Source organism: Callospermophilus lateralis, chromosome 20 (assembly GCF_048772815.1).
Source record: "Callospermophilus lateralis isolate mCalLat2 chromosome 20, mCalLat2.hap1, whole genome shotgun sequence".
Classification (NCBI taxonomy): domain Eukaryota; kingdom Metazoa; phylum Chordata; class Mammalia; order Rodentia; family Sciuridae; genus Callospermophilus; species Callospermophilus lateralis.
The window spans coordinates 6,848,536-6,869,653 of NC_135324.1; the positions used below are offsets into that span (position 1 = coordinate 6,848,536).

Below are 21,118 nucleotides of genomic sequence, written 5' to 3' on the forward strand. Positions count from 1 at the left end.
TATGATGGACAGTTAAAAGAGAGTAATGAATTTATACATAGTAAATTTACTAGGTACATTACTTGACAAACAAATATTCCATAGAGTTGTACATATTTCATATAGGAGATTTTGTACTATTAAACACATGGGTGAAAAATGACAGCTATTCATTAGAAATGGATTTTTTTTTGGGGGGGGGACAGGAAAAACAAAAGTTGCATGAAATAAAAGATGGCCATGGAGATGGAGCTATGTTGGTTATATCTTACCCATCTCCAAACTGGGTAAATATGAACATATGCACTTCACGTGCAAGTCTAGGGAATAAAAATAAAATGTATATTGTGGAGGTTAACAGGCCATCCTACCACACAACACTTTCTAATCAAGCATAGCATTTAATATACTGCCATGCATATCAAATCTAAAATTTAAACTCATTTCATATGATGAAGAAACTGCATTTTCCATACTGGTTAATGCTTAAATACAGAGTGAGATGTTAATGGGTAACTGTAGGACTGTCTAAAACATTCCCTAACATATACATCAGTTCTTAACTATATTTTAAAATACAGATTAAAAGTTTGGATTATTAGGATTGCATCTCTTTTATTGGCCAACCAATTCATGCAAACATAACTGCAGTCTTTCTTTTTCAGTAAGTGATTTGTTTTAACAGTAGGGCACATACATAGAAACCAAGCTAACAACAGATATACTCCATTAATAGTACTCAAAGTATAATATGCAACCTGTCACTATTAGGCCACCTCTTAAAAAATGACTGAAATTCTGTTTGGGAAGAACTGGAAATTCAAAAAAAACCTTTGTATCTTTTGTTACATCTATAAGCTCTCCTATACATATTCAAAAACAAAGCAAAACAAAACAACAAAAACTCCCGCCCCAATGTATTGTATATTACTGCCATTAAATTTAAAACTTATGAGGTGAGGTCTAGTCTTTGACTCTGGTATTATGTTGCACTTAATACCAGATTTAATCCTAGAGAGTGTATAGAACAGTGGGATAGACATGGTGAACACTAACAAGTGTTATTAAAACTGAGCAGAATAATTAAAAAGGTAATTATTGATGTACCCTTCCTTTGTAAATCTATAAAAGGGGTAGGTATGACATCAATTCTGACCATAGTATCAGAAACCTGTCTGAAGATTATGGATGAAAATGTTCAGGAAATCTTAGTGCATGACACTGCATTCAAATATATAGAACAGAAGATTTTTCTTTTCTGCAATCATTCCTGGATTCCCCAGCAACATTTGTAGGCAGTTATCTTTTTACTCTGGGGAAAATATCAGTTGTAAGAATAACTGCTTTGTATCTTTTCCTTATCTACTAACTCTAAACTTACTGATTAAGTCTTTTTGTTGAAATTTCTCACAAATGTCAATGCTGTCTACTTATACAGTCTGTTATATTGTAGCAGGTTAGTAGCTGACTTCATGAAAAACTACAAACACTAAACAACTGAGCTATCTACTAATGCAGACAGGGCCTTATTGGGGGAAATAATTATAAAATTGAAAGTCTCAGATAATGGAATAACTAATCTCTTTGGCATGCAAACAACAACAACAACAACAACAACCACCACCACCACCACCACCAAAACCAAAAGATAACAAAAATTTAAAAAAGCTCTAGAAGGACACAACCCACTCTTTCCCGTCCCCCACCCTCCTTCATCGTTTTTATATGGGAATAGACTTGAAATGTGCTTTCAATTCCACACTACCCCAGATTATTATATACTACTTCTTAGGGTAGATTTATTTTAAATCTTCCTCTCCCTCCCACCCCCCACCCTGGAGCTGGGGATTGAACCCCAGGGTCTTGTGCATGCTAGGCAAGCACACTGAGCCACATCCCCAGCCCTTAACTCTTCCTTGTTAAGGAACTCAGTAAACGGACAAGTTAACAATAAGTGGCTTTGAAGAAATATACATGCTCTTTAATAATATTCTCAGTTTTTAAGGAAGAAAACCACTATTAATGAGGGATGCCATTCAACCCAAAATTCTAGTACAGTTGCTTTGCTGAAAGGGGAAGAATCCCCAGGAACTGTGAAAATGGCAAGAGAAACAGGGGAATTAGAGCAACACCCACCTCACTCAAGAAGTGGCTGTGGGATCAAGAGTCTGAACTGGACCTGAACATATTCAAAACACCAGGATTTTTCCAGCCCAGACCCTAATCCCTGGTACTGCCTGGAATAGACTTGGCTTCTGGGGGTGTGCTGCCCCCTAGGCCCCTTGGGTCTCTTTCGCTGGACTTTCACATCCTGGTGTAGTGCCACTTCGTCTTGAAAGGTAGGGGGCTTCCACTTCCTTTCTGTAAGCAAGGAAGATTGGGTACAAGGGAGGTAAAAGGACAAGAGGGGAATCTGTGAGCAGGGGGAATCTTGGACAACTTAAAAGAGAAGGGATACAAAAGACTAAAATTTTTAAAACTGTGATATAAAGTTGTATAATGAAGGCCTACCTTCATTGTCATTTGGCATTTAAATTCTTCAAGAACTGAGAGTCTATTTTAGGGATTGGGCTTTTCGACAAACTCTGAATTCCTAAAGCTGTTCTTAGCTGAAAAAAAAGTTTGGTACCACTGATTTTGAAGGTCCTCTTTCTAGGCAATGAATATTATTAAAAAACAAAAACAAAAACAAAAACAAAAAAAAAAAAACACCCAGATGATACTGCTCTCCATATTTTCTACCCCAAAATCAGAAGGTCTAAGCAACTTGCCCACAGTTTCAGCCCCTTTACTCTAGAACAATGAGAAGTACATAGGAAGAGGCCTTCAAAGGAAATCAGTTGGAAAGAACACCTCCTATCTCCCTCCATCAGAATAATCATTAACTCTATGGAAGCAGGTAGTGACACCTACTTTATTTCAATCTTCCCCACCCATCAAAACAAGGAAAATGCAATCACTACTTTGCAACTTTGATTCTACTAATCATTCACCCCCAAATCCTTCCCTAAAAGCTCCTTTCCTCCCGCTTCTAATTCCTTTTTCCTCCAGCTTCTAGGGGAGAAAAGGGCAAGGTCTAATGTCATTTATAGTGGGATACACTTTGGTTAAGAAAATAATACATAGATCTTATTAACTACCATAAGAAAACTGTCTCCATACAAACTGGTAGTGTACCTATTATCTAGGAAGTAGCACTTACTCTGATCCAGCAGCCATATCTGAGTAGGATGTATCTGGTGTGGTGACTCCCAGAGGGATTGCAATGCTCATGACGTCAAACACAGCAGAAAATGGAAATCAAGGGATCCAATTAATGGAGACTGACCACTCTGAGAGTGGGGGTGAGCTCCAGAGCCTCAGCCAACATGTTATGGACATGAGGAATCCTGCCACAGGAAAGAAAAATATCTTGTAACTAGGTAGTTCATTATATTTACCCTAAATGCTATTAAACATTTTTATATTGTTTTGACAAGGCCCCCAGCAGTGCAGGATCTAACAAATAAGTTTTAAGAAATAGGATGGTTATTACAAATGCGCTAGTTTAAATAAAATAAACTCTATAAAAAATTCAAGGTCTTCATTTAAACTGTGCACCACAAATAAACAAAGTTTTACAGATAGAAAAGATGAACTTGTTTGTATTTGATTGGATACAGTTGTTTCTTCCTGCATTCTTTTGTCACAGAACACTTTCTTCTTTCTTTCAAACCATTTTTATTCTAACTGTAATTTGGGAGGAAAATACAATTATCTTAAGGACTGTATTTGGAAGATAATATACACTGCTAGATATAAATAAAAACATAAACCATGGGGAAGGCTATGCATGTATGAATGCAGAGAATAAATGGGAAATCTATATACTTTTGGTTCAGTTTTGCTGAGAACTTAAAATTGTTTTAAAAAGAGTGTGTATGTGTGTATATATATCTTCTGTCCATCTCTCAAGGGACAGCACAAAAAAACTATAACTACAAATAATATTGTTTCATGACAGAGATTAGAGAATTGTGTATAAAAAAAGGACTGAAGGCTTGGTGGCCACAAACCAGTGGAATTTGGGAGGAGAAAGATTTTCAAACTTTTGAAGAGAAAAAAGGGAAAAAAAGTATAGTAAGAGATTTGGAAGTATGGTACAAAAGGGGAAATTTTACTATTTTACATTAGTGGCTTTATATCAATGTATAAAACAATTAAAAGGACAAAACCACAGAAGCATTTTATGGAGAAACGTCAATGTGAATGTAGAAGATCAAGGTTAACAGGATTTTTATAAAAAAGACTACATATTGATTCATGACAAATAAGAAGAAAAGCTAAACAATTATTAATACCCCCAAAAACACAGGAATAAAAAGTACATGACTCTGAATGAATCCAGGGGGTTAATTCAGATTTTTTTAAAAATATTTTATTAGTTATTAACAGATCTTTATTTATTTATATGTGGTGCTCAGGATCAAACCCAGTGCCTTACACATGCTAGGCAAGCACCCTACCACTGAGCTATACTCCCAGTCCGAGATTTTAGTTGTTGTTTTTTGTTTGTTTTTTAAAGAGAGAGGTGAGAGAGAGAGACAGAGAGAATTTTTAATATTTATTTTTTAGTTTTCGGCGGACACAACATCTTTGTTTGTATGTGGTGCTGAGGATCGAACCCGGGCCGCAGGCATGCCAGGCGAGCGCGCTACTGCTTGAGCCACATCCCCAGCCCCTAATTCAGATTTTTAATGGTAAGTTTATCTGAGATGTCTAAATCTTATTTTGATTGACCTGAATACAAAATCTGACTATGAATGAGGTAAAGATTTTTCAGAACACATGAAGATAACATTACTTTTGAGCCATTAGTTTAGAATGCTAGAATAGTTAGCTACAAACCAAGAAGTTTTCCCTGGCCCATAAGATATCAAAAAGCTGGCTCTCACCAATGAATCCATGACTCCCCAGGTGTTGCAATAAACATGTTACTACCCAACTGGAGATAACAATGCTAGACTGGGAATTGAAATGCAAAGGAGGTCAAGTTTTTCTATCTACTGTTTCCTTATGGTTCACAATAGAAAAGTTACTTATTTACTTTTTGCCTTTGGGCCAGGCTTACACATCTAAACAGATTATGGCTGCATATCCTCTAAGCCACTGGGAAACTGAAATGAAATCTGCAATGTCAAAACAGAGACCACTTACCAAATAAGTCCAAAAGGGCTCAGTTTGGTTACAATTCTAAAAAGATTAAAAAAAAAAAAAAAAAAAAAAGCAAGGCCCAAAGTTGCCTTACCACACAACCAGAATAGAGTCTAATAATGATCGCACAAGCCCCCTTGACCACTAAAAGGAATCTGAATTGTGTTATATTTTCTGAAAAGGACATTAAAAAAATGGAGGCGTTACTCAAAACGACAGGGGGGGGGGACCCTCTGGCATAGTCATTATTATCATATGCCTATAAAAAAGGGGGGGGGGGACAATTTATAAACCTAGACAGAGGTTTTTTTCTGACATTAATTTTAAAGAGACATACTAAAAGAAAGAGTTAATTCACCTAATATTTCCTCCAGGAATAAATAATGATTTCTACATTCCCTAAAGAAATCCTAACACAGTGATTAAAAAAAAAAAATATACACACACACACATATATATAGTTGTAGTTGGACACAATACCTTTGTTTTATTCATTTATTAGCACGAGCTATGCAAGTGATCTACCACTGAGTCATAACCCCAGCCCCAACACAGTGACTTCTGATAGGTGATAAGTAACTTTAAAAAACATTAAGTGGGGCTGAGATTGTGGCTCAGCGGTAGAATACTCGCCTATCACATGCAAGGCCCTGGGTTCGATCCTCAGCACCACATAAAAATAAAAATAAAGATATTATGTCCAACTACAACTAAAAAATAAATATAAAAAAAAATTTAAGTGAATTTCTTTCATTTTCCTTTTGTCTAGTTTTATATGATCCTTCCTCCAATAGCTTGGCCAACTCATTCCAAATAATGCTTTTATAATAACAAGGCTTAATTCAAATTTTGATAACTACTTCAAATTTCTCTTATGTAACACTGAAAATAGCTGGGCATGGGGGCCCATGCCTGTAATCCCAGCAGCTCGAGAGGCTGAGGCAGGAGGATCATGAGTTCAAAGCCAGCTTGAGCAAAAATCAAAGCACTTAAGCAACTCAGTGAGACCTTGTCTCTAAATAAAATACATAGCAGGGTTGGGTTTAGTGGTAGAGTGCCCCTGAGTTCAATTTCTAGTACCAAAAAAAAAAAAAAAAAAGGAAAGAAAGAAACCAAACTAAACCAAACCAAACCAAAAAAAAAAAAAAAACCACTGAAAATAGTTCCTTCTCTATATAATTAGGTAAAATGCAGGTATTAAAATACTCACTGAAGAGGCTACCGCAGTAGCAGCTCAGTGGTAGAGTGCTTGCCTAGCATGTGTGAGACACTGGGTTAGATCCTCAGCATCACATACAAATAAATAAATAAATAAAGGCACTGTGCCCATCTACAACTAAAAATAATAATAACAATGATAAAAAGCTCACTGAAGGCCCTCTAAAAGATCATCTAGATGCAATAATACTCTAGTTTTTATATACCAACACAACTAACTCCTGCTGTAGTTTATCAAGCTCAGCAGTCATAGCAATTATTAATCTATAGACATATAATTTAGAGATGTGTACTGGAGAGAGTGGTTAAAAATTAACTGTCTCTAGGTAGAACAATTTCAAGATACGTTTTACTTGTTACTTTGTCTCTTACTACCAAAACATAAACTGTGTAGATAAGAATTTTTGTCTGTTTCATCAGACTGTATTTCCAATTGCCAAAAACCAACTGACACATAAAGAAGGTTCAAGAGATATTTCATGAGCAAATTAAAAACACCATTATTGTATCATGATGTCAGAATTCATTACATGCAAGAAATAAAACAAATTAATAATTGAGTCAGTCACCTTTATATAGACCTCTGAATATGAAGTCCCCCCAAATTATCTGCCAGTAGCTCTGAAGACCTAGAAAAAGTTGAGACACAAATTAGCATAGGAAGAAATAACATGAATGAACAGAGAATGGAATTCTACAGACATATTAATAATAATTTTGTTTCATTTCTGTATAACATTTCCTCTGGTTTTGTTTACCATCCATTTTATCCAAAAATACATTTTTTTGTTCTTTAACCTGCATAACCCATTTTCTTGTAAAACCAGACTCTAAATAAAGGGCGGTGAAGGAAATTAACTGTATTTAAGCAGTGATAAACACTTATTATGTCATTGGCTAATCTTTCTGTTTCCTTCAAATTAGAATTCTCTCCATTTCCCAAGGGATTGTCTCTCTCCTCTGTTGACCCATTCCACTCAAGAAGCTTTTTAAAAAAAAACTGTCAAATTTACTCTCCAGCCAGATGAGAGACTACAAATACCTATTAAGTTTTTATGGGGGCAGGGGTGGGGTGGGGAGAGAAGTACTGGGGATTGAACTCAGGGTACTTGACCACTGAGCCCCAGCCCCAGCCCTAGCCCTATTTTGTATTTTATTTAAAGACAGGATCTCACTCAGTTGCTTAGCACCTTGCTGTTGCTGAGGCTGGTTTTGAACTCATGATCATCCTGCCTCAGCCTCCTGGGATTACAAGTGTGTGCCACTGGGCCCAGCCACCTATTAAGTTTTAAGTTCACATTATCCTTTACTTTCCTCTCATTCCATTCCATCTGTCCTACAGAAAAGAGTGACAAAAAGGGAGTCAGTTGTATGTGTAAAGAATGCCATAATGGAAACATGCTGAAAAATGGAGCTTTAATTAATATTCCCAAAGAGAAGGAAAATAGATAAGCCAGATTTTGGGGGTGGGGAGCCGGCGGCGACGAAGATCAGTATTCCTTAAAATTCTCCAAAACATAAAGTTTAACATTAGCCAGAATGAGTTATTAAAACCTGAAATACTAATTATCATAAACACGAAAAAAGCTTTCACCGTACTCCAGTTACCAAGCAATAGAGCAATTTACTTTATTTATGTTGATATTTTATGGATTTGATTTTTTTAAATAAATCATTCTTTTAAGAGCATATTCAGGAAGAAGTAGACTCTTTTAGCAATAGTAAACAAGAGAAAGGACAAGAGGGGAAAGAGAAATGATTGTATAGTAGCAGAAAAATTAATGCATCAGAATTTCAATTTCTTATCTGTTAATTAATAAACACTAATAAGTTCTTGGATTCATAAACAGAACTAGCCTGTCCTAGTAATGATTACTGTTTTAAGTAGTTACCATCTACATGCAGCTTCTAGGGAAGAGAATGTTAAATAGAACATGCCAGAAGTGGTTGATAATTACCCTTTTTAATTGGGTTCAGAAATGACCAGTAATTTCCTTATTATCATGGTAGTCTCTTTTCTATAAGATTTGCTGAAAGCCCAAGACCAATACAATCTGTCTGGTCACCTTCACAGAAGACAAACAAAAGTGTTTTAACAACAATTCCAACAGAGATTTCAGAAGAAAAATTGCATCAGACAGGTGAGCCGGAAGCAGCTGGGAGACAAGAGTCCAATAAACAGCCAATCCAATGAAAGAAATTCAGAATAAGTCTGCTTCAGTAATCCTGTGAAGAGGACTGGCAGGAAGAGGAGTGCCGCTTCAGAAAAAGAACAGGCCTCATATGCTTCAGACAGTCTTTGTACTGAGGCTGTGGACCTTGGCCATTATCCCAGAAATGATGCAATCCTGATGAACAAGATCTGCTGCCAGAGAAACAATTGTTAACAGCCTCTGCAGACAGCAACTCAGCCAAGGAGCAATTTCTAATCAGCTCTCTCCATAAACCATGAGAACGCCAAATCTCTTCCTCAATTGCAGTCTCCGATGAAACATAAGTGAATATATTTTCATATCTGTAAGAACAAGTAATTTCTCAAAATGTCCTTTTCTTTTTAATTCCTTTGGCTTTGTAATATGTATCTACTTTGCACTTAAAACATTGAGCATTTTTACTTTTATATACTGTAATTTGCCAAACATTAACAGTAAGGTTATTACATACAAAATTTACACTTAACAGTCCTCACTCTCATAAGAAAAATCTTTTGGGAGGTAGTAGCTTTACTCTAAAGTGTGTCACTGAAACCTAGCACTCAATTATGAGATTTCAAAATAAAGACAAATATACATACTAATTCTGATATCAGAGAGGTACATTTCATAAATTTGAAATTATATGGAATTCAACATTAAATACTGGCATCTTATTAGAGGAAAAAGAAAATGTATTCTTGCTTAGGTTGACACAAAAAGCCGATGAAGCAACATTATCTCACAATGCTATTCACAATGACTGAGGAGCAACAATATTACAATATCACTTCTGATCTTACAAGAAGGTCAATTTTTTTTTTTCATTTTGTTAACCACAATTTAGTTAAAAAAAATATCCCCAATTAAAAAATCTCCAGGGCTGGAGCTCCAGTAGAAACACTTTGCCTAATGCATGCAAGGCCCTGAACTGCAAAAAATAAATAAATGAGTAAGCAAAAATCCTCCCTTGAATCCTCATTTCTAGGCCTGTTTTCCAGTTTTGATATAAGGTTTTTCACATTATATTGTTACAAGTCATTTTTTCTTACTTCTTAAAGACCTTATATGTAGCAAATCTCAGTTTGGTTGTAGCCTGAAACCAACAGCCCTTAAATTGAGATTTAACAATAACACAAGCATCTAAGACATGTCCTGAAATAAATGTATTCAGTCCAATGGACTATCCCTATATCTGGGACTATTAAATGGCAAAATTAATAGATACATATAAGAGCTCTAAAATAGATCTTGAATAGGCCAATAAATAAATAAAATTTCCTCATGAAGAAAAAAAAATCATAAAAAAATTCAATTGGGGTCAAAAGGCAGTCATTAATTTTAAGATTAAATTTTTGAACCTAGGCTAACATTGTGGCTCAGTGGTAGAGCACCGACTTAGCATGTGCGAGGCCCTGAGTTCGATCCTCAGCACCACATAAAAATAAATAAATAAAATAAAGGGATTATGTTCAACTACAACTAAAAAATAAATATTAAAAAAATTTTTTTGAACCTGATTATTCAAAATTCTGCTACACATGTAAAGCTGAATATTTTCTTAAATAACTTCTATGCTGCTAAGTATTTTCTTAAATACTCCAGTTCCTCTTTTGGATAATTTTGTAAAACAGTAAAAAGGAGAATGGGGAAAGAATATTAGGAATTTTTCTGAATGACAAGTTTTTTACCATCAATTTTAAAATCACAGCTCAAAATGCAATAAATATTATAATTGCATTTTTACCTACATGATATCTTGTTTGAGAAGTAAACATAAATATATGTGCCAAATGCACACATTATATAGTCTATATGCTTATTTTCCATCTCAATCTGAACTTGGAGCTAGGAAAAACTCTACAGTTGTATCATAATATATAGCTTTTTAGCCTGGAAGAAGTGTTATTCCAAGTGGCTTACGCAATTTATGTAATGTCTATCATCTCAGTTTTCTCATCTGTACAACAAAAGAATAACAGTCCGGCTGCCTCATATGTGCACATGGACTAGCATTTGTAGCAAATAAAAATTTAAACGGCTTTGTCTCTTTTAAGTGTGTGAAGAAAGAGGAGCTGCTCATAACCTGAATAAAGCTAAAAATGATTTTCACTCTTCTCTATTCTTTTCCAATAGCATGAATTTAATTTTGCTAGAGTAGACAATGTGGGAAATATGAGAACAAAAACAAAACAAAACGACATAAAAGGAGAGAGAAAGGTAATAAGCATTAAGAGATGCAGTAAAAAAGTTCACGCAACTGATATAATATTAAGTTAGGCTTACAATCTGAAGCAAGTGAATGCAGGTGAAAGATCTAGGAGTTCAGGGCTGAAGAGAAAAAGAAGAAAAAACAATGATTGGGGTAAACATTAAGAGTCCAAAGAAGCATCATGACTTAGTAAGGTAGAGCCAATATACATTTTTTTGTTGCCTCCCACCTCTTCTCTCCTATACAAACAGTTTATCCTTTGGTTTCTTTGCTTGAATTATACTCTAGGGGCTCCTGGGCTTGCATAATAAACCAAGGTCTATAAAAACTCTGGAGTTTACTAGCATAGAATATAATTAAAAGTCAATTAAAATAAAAACTCACTTTATTCCATAGTAAGAATTTCTTCCTCAATGAAAAATTTCATTTGTAATGAATATTACAGAGACCAAGTCATACATAGTAGTACTTGGAAGAGACGGGGGAATGCTGGTAGTGTTAAGACTATGTACAAGTAATAGAACTAAATACTGTGATTTTAAATATTCACTGCTAAACTAATCAATAATGCTTAGACTCTTTGTATGTTTAACAAGAATCAGGAAGAAATCTTCTAATTATCAAATACAGATGATTCCCTTGAAGAATTTAGTTTTTTTAAAATTGTTAACAAGCTAAGAATACACATCCTGTGTTCTTAGGCTCAGAGTATGCTTTGAGATGGACGCAATAGCTTTATTTTATTCATTTATTTTTATGTAGTGCTGATGATTGAACCTAGGGCCTCACACGTGCTAGGCAAGTGCTCTACCACTGAGTCACAACTCCAGCCCCTTTGGAGACTTCTTACCAGGAATGTACCCTACTAGGTAGGAAGAGAACCCTCATACCTCTCTACACTTGGTTGCCTCTGTGAATTTAAACCTTTTTCGTTTTCAAACCCTGAAATGAAGATCACTTTTACTTACAAAGGTGATTATGTACATTCATAGGGCATTAATATCCATTATACTTTCACAAGTTTAGGCAAAGGCTTCCAGAGTTTGAGAGTTTAGAGTATAATTCATTATTTTATGGATGAAGAAAGAATAGAAAAAGATTAACTTGTGGGGTTGGGGGTGCAGGTCAGTAGGAGGGCATTTGCTTATTAGCATGTGTAAAAAAAAGATTTAACTTGTAAGAAAGTTAAGACGATTTTTATGTTTAAACTTTACTAAAGCAATTACTACTTACTTTTGATAATATCTGAATTAAAACTAATTGTTTTTATTTCTTGGTGCTGTTAGATAAACTTAAAATTCCTGGCTCTCCTTAGGTAACTTTGAATTGTTGTTGCTGTTTTTTGTTTGTGGTACTGTGGATTGAACCCAGGGATACTTTGCCACTGAGCTACATTCCTAGCTCTCTTTATTTTTTATTCTGAAATAGGGTCTTGCTAAGTTGCTGAGGCTGGCCTTGAACTTGTGATCTTTCTGTCTCAGTCTCCCTAGTTACTGGGATTATAGGCTGTGCCACTGTGCTTGGCACCTTGAGTTTACATTATGTAGATATGCCTTTTAAAATTCATCTTTCCTTTACATTGTTTTAATGCAATTATTTTTCTTTTTAAAATTAAAGAGCCCTTCAGGTGACTGTACACTTAACTCAGAACTGGAAACCACTGGTTCCCAGTTGAAAATGCATTAGCTCTGTGTGTTTTCCTTGTGTGCTGTGTGGATTTGTCCACTTCAGCCTTTCATATAGGGTTTATAGAGAACAGATTTGCCATGTTGAAAAAAATAAAAGAATGATTTTCTTAAAAAAATCCTTCCTTCCTTCAACAAACATGAAATAACTACTATGCATGTAAAAACTATGTTAATTGCTATTTTAAGACGTTTCTTCTATCCAAAGTAGGAGAGGGTAGGCAATTTGAAAACTCTTTAGGTTCGCCTATGTGCCAAGTATTGCATTTTTTATAACCATGAAGAGGAAAAAAATAAAAACCATAAAATGTGTTTCTATAACTGAGTAGATTCCTTCTACCCAGAAACCCTAACCCACTCCACAGTTTACCAGTGTAAGAGTCAAAAACAAATTCTTTTCTAAATCTCTTATGCTGTTTCGACAAAGCTCACTGCTAACTGGTCTCCTGGAAATTTGTATAAACAATGAAGGCAAAGGGGCAAAAAAATTCTTCAAAATACAGAAGAATCTGACCACACATGTTCTGTGATTCTTGGCAGATCAAGTGGCAAAGAAAATAGCAGTAAAGAAACGTAACGCTGGGCTGTGGCTGTGGCTGTGGCTCAGTGGCAGAGCGCTTGCCTAGCATGTGTGAGGCACTGGGTTCAAACCTCAACACCACATATTTAAAAAACAAAACAAAACAAAAAAAAAAAGTAAAGGTCTATCAACAACCAAAAAACATTAAAAAAAGAAACATAACACTTAATTCTGATATGCCCAATAACCGCTCCCTGCATGGCTGCGTCAATATTAAATTACTTATAATTAACTTGTTGGGCTGGAGGTTGTGACTCAGTGGTAGAGTGCTTGCCTAGCATGTGTGAGGCACTGGGTTTGATTCTCAGCACTGCATATAAATAAATGAATGAATAAAATAAAGGTCCATATATAACAAATGTGAAAACACCAATATTCTAGGCATTTGCAGGTAAATGGAGTTAGAGAAGATGATGCTAAGTGAAGTTAGCCAATCCCAAAAAACCAAATGCTGAATGTTTTCTTTGATATAAAGAGACTGATTCATAATGGGATAGAGAGCGGGAACATGGGAGGAACAGACAAACTCTAGATAGGGCAGAAGGGTTATTAATGATGGTGGAATGTGATGGACATTATCATCCAAAGTGCAGGTATGAAGACGCAAATTGGTGTGAATACATTGTGTATACAACCAGAGATATGAAAAATTGTCCTATAAATGTGCAATAAGAATTGCAATGCATTCGGGGCGGGGGTTGTAGCTCAGTTGTTGAGAACTTGCCTCCCATGTGTGAGGCACTGGGTTCGATCCTTAGCACCACATAAAAAAATTAATAAATAAAATAAAGATATTGTATCCACTTACAACTAAAAAAGTAAAAAAAGAATTGTAATGCATTCCACTGTCACATATAAATAATAAATAAACAATTTTTAAAAAACAACAACATTCTAAGAACAACAAAAAGCAGAAATGAAATTCTTGAGTAGGTCCCAAGAAAAAAGTAACCTCACTGGTTCTACAACCTGCTTTTAAAATTTAAGCAATGTTTTAAATATCTTTGTATAAATATGTACAGATCTACTCCTCCTTAAATTATGCCACAGTATTCTCTTCTATCAATTCTCTGCAAGTGGATGTTTGAACTGTTTCTAATTTCCCATAATATACAGAGTGCTATATTAAACATCCAGGTATTTACCTTGTGTGTGTGTGTGTGTATGGTGCTAGGGAACCTACCCAGAACCTCATGCATGCTAGGCAAGTGCCCTGCCATTGAGCTATACCTCTATCTCCTATCCTTTTCTTTATTCATATGCACAAACATTTCTTTTTCGTTTTGTGCGCAAAACACTTCTTGAGGATAAATTTCTGCAATCACTACAATGGCATAAACATGTTTATTGGTACCAATGAAACTAACCACCAGAAAGTTAAAACCATTTTACATTTTCATAAACAATTCAGTTCCTGATTGATAAGGGAAGGCTAAATTTTATAAGGTCTAAAATAATCTCAATTCTAACTTTCCTTGTACAGTTTTTTTTTTTTCCTCAAAGGTCCTCTGCATTCTAAAAAAAAACCCTGAAATGAAAATTAACTGTAAATTCAACAATTATGTGACTCACCTCCCGCCCCCAACTTCAATGCTGGGGATCAAGCACAGGCCCTCACACATGCCAGCAAGTATTCAACCATTGAGCCATATCCCCAGCCTCATGATTCACTTTTTGAAATTTTTTAAAAATTGTAGATGGACACAGTATCTTTATGTGGTGCTGAGGATGGAACCAAGTGCCTCACACATGCGAGGCAAGCATCTACCACTGAGCTATGGCCTCAGCCCCTATGATTCACTTTTAAAGACTAATGCTAAATGAGTAGGGCACTGTGGTACATGCCTATAATTCCAGTAACTCAGGAGGGTGAGGCATGAGTAATATCAAATTCAAAGCCAGCCTCAACAACTTTAGCTAGACCCTGTCTTCAAAATAAAAAGGGCTGGGAATATAGCTCAGAGGTAGAGCACCCCTGGGTTCAATCTCCAGTACTGCCAAAAAAAAAGGCCTCCCCAAAACAAAAAACAATTTCTGTTCTGATGTGGTACTTTCCTCTAAAATTCTTCCATAATAATTAGCAGCAGACCTCAGTTTTTTCCCCACTTAATTTTGTTGGGATCTTCAAAATAAAGTTAGATGAAGCAATATTTCAGAAACAAAGTCTTTTCTTATAGTTGAGATAACTTATAATTCTTTTAATAGAATGCAACCAGCTCTAAATTTCTTCCAGTAATGAAAAAACAAATTATGCCAGCCATCTGTAATCTAGCTGGCATCTGTAGAATTCTGACTGAAAAAGCAAGTAAACTAGAAGATTTAAGCTCTTCGTTTCCAAACAGATTATTAAGACTCTGTTCTAGTGTTTCTGCCATAGGGGTATAAAATATGCTTCATTGTTAATCACCTCTGGAAAGAGAAGAAACCCAGAAACTGTAAGAAGCTTATCTGTACTGATTAAAGGACACAGCCAAAATATTGACCTAATTTTTACCTAGCCATAAATTTATTTAACATACTCCTCTATGACACCTGACACTTTCCTGGTTCAAATTCATGTTCTGGCCAAAAGGACTTGTGTTGGGGGAAATCCTCCTTTTTGTTGTGCTGGCTCTAGCACCTGAATGAAAAACCTGCATACAGAACTACTTCCCTTTGAAGTGTTTCACAATTTGTCTTAAAACAATCCATTCACCAACAATTCTCAACTTCTTGTAATGATTTCAAGGTTGCATTTTATCAGTGAACTGGTCTCACTCCTTCAGATTCTCAACCTTCCAATCTACTTTAGATTCTTCTACGTTAACCCTTTTAGAACATATCTTTGACTGTTATCATTCCACTCTCAGAAGTCTACAATGGCTCCCTTAGTACTTATTGAGTTAGTTCAAACTCCTCTGCTTAAATGAAACAAGACCTTCTTTGTTAGTTATTAACTGTTTCTTGTCCTTTAAAATTTTGTTCACAGTACTCATCCTGCTGGATGTGTTTCCCCCATCTTAAAAAAAAAAACAAAACAAACTTTTGTATTATAAGAAATTTCTAACAATTATAAAACTCCAGACAACTCTGCAACCAACTCTATGTTCTCTACGTTTAACCAACAATTAACTCATGGCCAGGCTCATAATGCCCCCGCCCCCACACTGCCCAAATTATTTTACAGCAAATTTCAAAATATCAGTTGTGCATATCACATTATTCTTTTGCAAAAGTTCAGATGGATTACAAAACCACACAATTTGCTGAGTAATGTTTAGTGTGATGATTATACACTTAACTGTTATTTAGTCCAGTTATTGAAAAATAGGACCAAATCACCATCAATGCAAATATACAACCCTATACAATCTATTACCCAAGTAAATCACCATAAATTGTTTTGATAATGTGACTAAATTTACAATACTTCTAATTTAAAAAGTAACAATAAACAAGTTAAACAGTGATATACATTTAAGTTTTGCCTAAGCAAAAGTAGCCCACATTTACTCAAACAGGTTATTGAGTACCATGCAATTTTTGGAATGGTGAGCACATTATTTTCCTAGAAGCCCATGAAAATAGATATCTGAACTAGCTAGTGGCTTGTAGTCACCCAAGACCTTCAACAGTTCCAATCATCCAAGCAACAAAAATATTTAATTTAGGACTGCAAAAACTTCTTAGAACTTAATATGAACAATTCTACCTGTTGATTAGAAAACCACTTAAAAAGTATTTTATGGAAAACTAATAATATTTCTGCAGAGGATTCTTTTATTTTATATCCTTAAAGATCATTAACAATTTATAGGTTGGTAAATATATCAAATAACACTAAGGGCAACAAAAGGGGAAATGAAGATGATCCCTGCCTCAGAAGGTGCCCCACCATTGACATACTGGGTCTAGTGACAAGCCACCATGAAACTCTTCTGTAAAAGCAATGTCTAAATTAAAAAAAAAAAAAAAATTACATGACCAATGAAGTTAGGATTTCTTAAGAATCCACCAAAATTCATGATTGCTTTTAACATTTAAAATTCCAACTCTTTCCCAACTCTGTATATGAAAACAAGAAGAAAACCCCATTAGTCTTTCATTTGTTCTTGTACCAATATTCCAAGATTAATCCTGGGTGTAAAGTGGCTTTTTATTGTTTTCCTAACAGATTTCAGACTTAAAATACTTCTTAGCTATTATGTGAGCACACACACCTGTGAATTTCTACCAGACTTGCTTTGGTGAATTGCTCAAAGGAGACAATATTTGCTTTATCTTGGCAATCAGCCTGATACACTACAAAGGTACTACCTTAGAAACCACTCCTTATTCTCCTGAAATACAAATTCTTTTAGGAAGTCTTTCCTAACTTCTAGATCCGTTATTAGTGCTTTCCTTTTTTCACTTCCTTTAAAAATATCTGAACTTATCAAGGACAATGGAGTGTGCATCAATACCAAGTCTATACAAGTAAACTAAGTAGGACTCAATTTCTACTAGTAAAATTATTTGAATTTCCAAAATAGAAGCTTAATTTACAAATCATTTCTTTGATTAAAACAACAACAACAAACTGGGGCTGGGGTTGTGGCTCAGTGGTAGAACGCTCATCTAGCATGTGTTAGGCACTGGGCTTGATCCTCAGTGCCACATATAAATAAACAAAATAAAGGTCCACTGACAATTTCATATATATGAATGAACAAAACAAACAAAAACTGCTTTCACAGGTGGGCTTCATAGTGGTTTGATGTTTGTCCCAAAAGATCAAAGCCAGTCATTTTTTGGGTCAATGAAGAATTAAATTGACTCTGGTACTTGTTGCTATTTTAGGAACCAAATCCTAGGATAAATGTAGTTTTTATCTTTTTGTACTGAGGATTGAATCCACAGTTTCCCACTGAGCTATATCCCTTGTCCTTTTTTGAGAGGTCTTCCTAAATTGCTGAGGCTGTCCTCAAATTTGTGATCGTCTTCACTCTCCCAAATCTCTTGGATTACAGGTACACCCCACCCTACCAGCTGGATGGATACTTGTGGTCCTTAACGATGTTAAGATCTGATAGACTATAAACCATTTCTTCAGAAAAATACAGAGAAAAAAATCTGATGTGAGACTTTTAGGAATTTTTAAGTTTCTGCTCTATATTCACTCCTCAACTACAGTCAATCTAGGATTAAAGGAGACTCCAAAGTGACAAAATGGTAAAGTATGAGTTCTTGGAAGAGGCCTAACTATTTCAAAAGTTACAATCACTCTACAAAGGAACAACCCCCAATAATGTACCATCATTTCCTTCTTTATCCACATCCTAGGATCAAAAGGCCCTTGTTAGGCAAAGAATCCTGAAGAAAAAAAAAAAAAAAAGAGCAAAACTACAGGGGGGTAGCAATATCCAAAGTCAAGAGCAGAGGAAAGGACATATTTTATCAGTAGAGTTTGTAAAAGATTCTAGAAATATGGTAGGAGATATGGTATAATAAAAAGATCCTGGAATCAACCAGATTTGGTTTACCATATGATTCAATTTGTTTATACTGTAAACCACCTAAGAGCACTGTCCTGAGAATTAAGCAAGATAACGTTCATAAAAGAAGCTAGCAAAATATTCAGCACATTGCAGACTCCCAATTTTGGTATACTGCATTAGAGTAAGAGGTAGAAACAGAATAGAAGCCCTAATGAAGGCAGGAACTACTTTCCTGCTTCCAAGGCAATTCTATCAAGTACAGAAGAGGAATCTATACTTGGACTCCTATAACAACTGGCTACTAAAAGTAGTTACTAGCTGCAGAATAATATCCTTACTCATGTGTTTGGTTAATTTTCTTAGGTAAATCTTTACCATTGGGTATTGATCTGACATTTTTATAATCTTTTCAAATATTCAACCATTTCATGAAACGAAATCTATTGTAAGCTACACATAATAATTTGCTTTCTCAACCTTCTGGCCAGGAATGCTTTCCAAAATCTGCATAGGCTTTTAAAAAATATTAAAATTTAAAAATCATATGTATCTTTGCAGCCTATTCTATTTTTCACTGTAAATATTATGTGATGGTCAGGAGAGCAAATGGGCGTAGAGGGAAAGCAGTACCAATAAGAGACACAGAAACATCTGGTTATATTCATCACTACAGAGGTCTCCTTTATCAGGACCCACCACAGTCACATCTATGAATATTTTTGTTTTAAATTTACAGTTTTTTTTTTTATAAAAACTTTCAAACCAACACAAAAGTAAAATTATATAGAGAATTCCATTTAATTATTATCACTGTTTCAACAGATGATCTTGCTTCATTTATTACCTCCTTTCCATTCTAAAGTAAATCCCAAACAACCTTTCATTTCATCCATAAATACTTCACCATATCTTTAAAACATATATTTTTTAAAAAAAAAGAAATGTGCATTTTAGATCCAGGCTTTTTGGGGGGGAGAGGGGGAGTCTAGTCCACCATTTTGTCCATTGCTACACCTCCTCTTCCCATATCTAAAATACCATCATCCAACCTGAATTCATTTTAGCACTATTCAATCTCACTCTAATCTCAAAGTATTATAAAAAACAAAAACTTGAATTCATAAGCAATCTGGTCTTATACAGCTTTATCTGAAGGCACTAAAAAAAGCAGATGCTAGGGCGGGGGTGATAGCTCAGTAGTAGAGCACTTGCCTACATGTGTGAGGCACTGGGTTCGATCCTCAGTACCACATACAAATAAAGGTATTATGTCCATCTACAACTAAAAAAATATTGAAGAAAAAAAAGGCAGATGCTAAAATTAGAAAATTAAAATAAATTCTATTAACTGGTTAATATACATGAAACTATTTAAAATAATATAATTTCTAAAGTTTGAAGAATGAAAAAGAGCTTTGTTTCCTTAAAGTTCCTTTCTCTATTAAATTTTTAAATGTGATTACATTTATATTATAAGCACTGGCATATTTATAGTCTGAGGCCTCAAACAAATTTCAGCTAAATAACAATTACCCTTTGTTAATAATTAGTTCTTTTCATATAACCCATGGTGTCATGAAAATCAGCTGCTGTTTACAGCATCTGGACATTATTTATTCTAAGTAAGATTCATATAGAATTTAGAAGAGTAATCAAATATTCATAACAATAATATCAACCACCAAAATAAGTTAACCTTTACTGGATGTTTATTTTGTAACAGTAACTGTTTCCTCAATCCATTTTCATGCACTAGCTTATATAATGCCCATAACTATTTTACTAGGAAGGTACTAATTCCTATTAAGTCAAAGAATTAAACTTGGCAAGAAACTTTGAGTAAGAAAACCAGAGCTAGAATATGAACCAAGATCTATCCAATTTCAGAACACTCACATTCTTATTAATCACTATTTTTTCACCATTTGACATATCCTGATTCAGTACTTTTATCCTATACTACACTGCTGAAATATGGTATTGTAATTTTAAGATGTTATAGCTAGGGGTTGGGGTTGTAGCTCAGTGGTAGAGACCTTGCCTAGCACATGTGAAACACTGGGTTCAATCCTCAGCACCACATAAAATAAATAAAATAAAGGTATTGTGCCCATCTACAACTAAAAATATATTTTTTTAAAAAAGATGTTACAGTTAGCAAGAATAAGGCAAATTTAATGGGTTCATGAGTTTAAAAGATCTAGCTCAGTGCAGTGGCACATGGCTGTAATTCCAGTTACTAGAGAGGCTGAAGTGGAGGATCCCAATGGTAGACAATGGTAGAGCCTACCTGGGTTGAATCCCAGTACTGCAAACAAACAAAAATATTTTAAAATATTTAACTTTGTATTTAAAGCTTATAAAATAAAGTAGTTTGATGCAGGATTGGGTGACACATGCCTGTAATCCCAGTAACTTTAAAGGCTGAAATTGGAGGATCCAAGTTTTAGGTCAACCTAGGCAATTAATTCAGCAAGAAAGACCCTGTCTCAAAAATGAAAAAGGCAGGACTGGGCTTGTGGTTCAGTGATAGGACATTTGCCTAGTATGTTTGAGACAGGTTAGATTCTCAGCACCACATATAAACAAACATTTGTTTATTT

General features: G+C 35.0%; 1 protein-coding gene across 14 annotated transcripts in view; it reads right to left on the reverse strand.

The window, feature by feature from the left end:
- Window positions 1-21,118, reverse strand: part of Setd5 (SET domain containing 5) — a 74,824-nt gene that overhangs the window by 40,787 nt on the left and 12,919 nt on the right. For 7 of the 14 annotated variants that reach the window (XR_013089504.1, XR_013089503.1, XM_076841193.1 and 4 more), the window contains exons 2-5: window positions 6,960-7,019; window positions 3,182-3,368; window positions 2,491-2,588; window positions 2,116-2,340 (exon numbers count right to left, since the gene is read on the reverse strand). Coding sequence is in view for 4 of the 14 variants with exons in the window: in XM_076841192.1 (XP_076697307.1) it covers window positions 3,182-3,252 (71 nt within the window). In the remaining 10 variants the exon portion in view is untranslated. Of the gene's footprint in view, window positions 1-2,115; window positions 2,341-2,490; window positions 2,589-3,181; window positions 3,369-6,959; window positions 7,020-21,118 lie in introns of those variants that run through there. The other 7 variants (XM_076841192.1, XM_076841190.1, XM_076841189.1 and 4 more) reach the window with 4 other exon arrangements.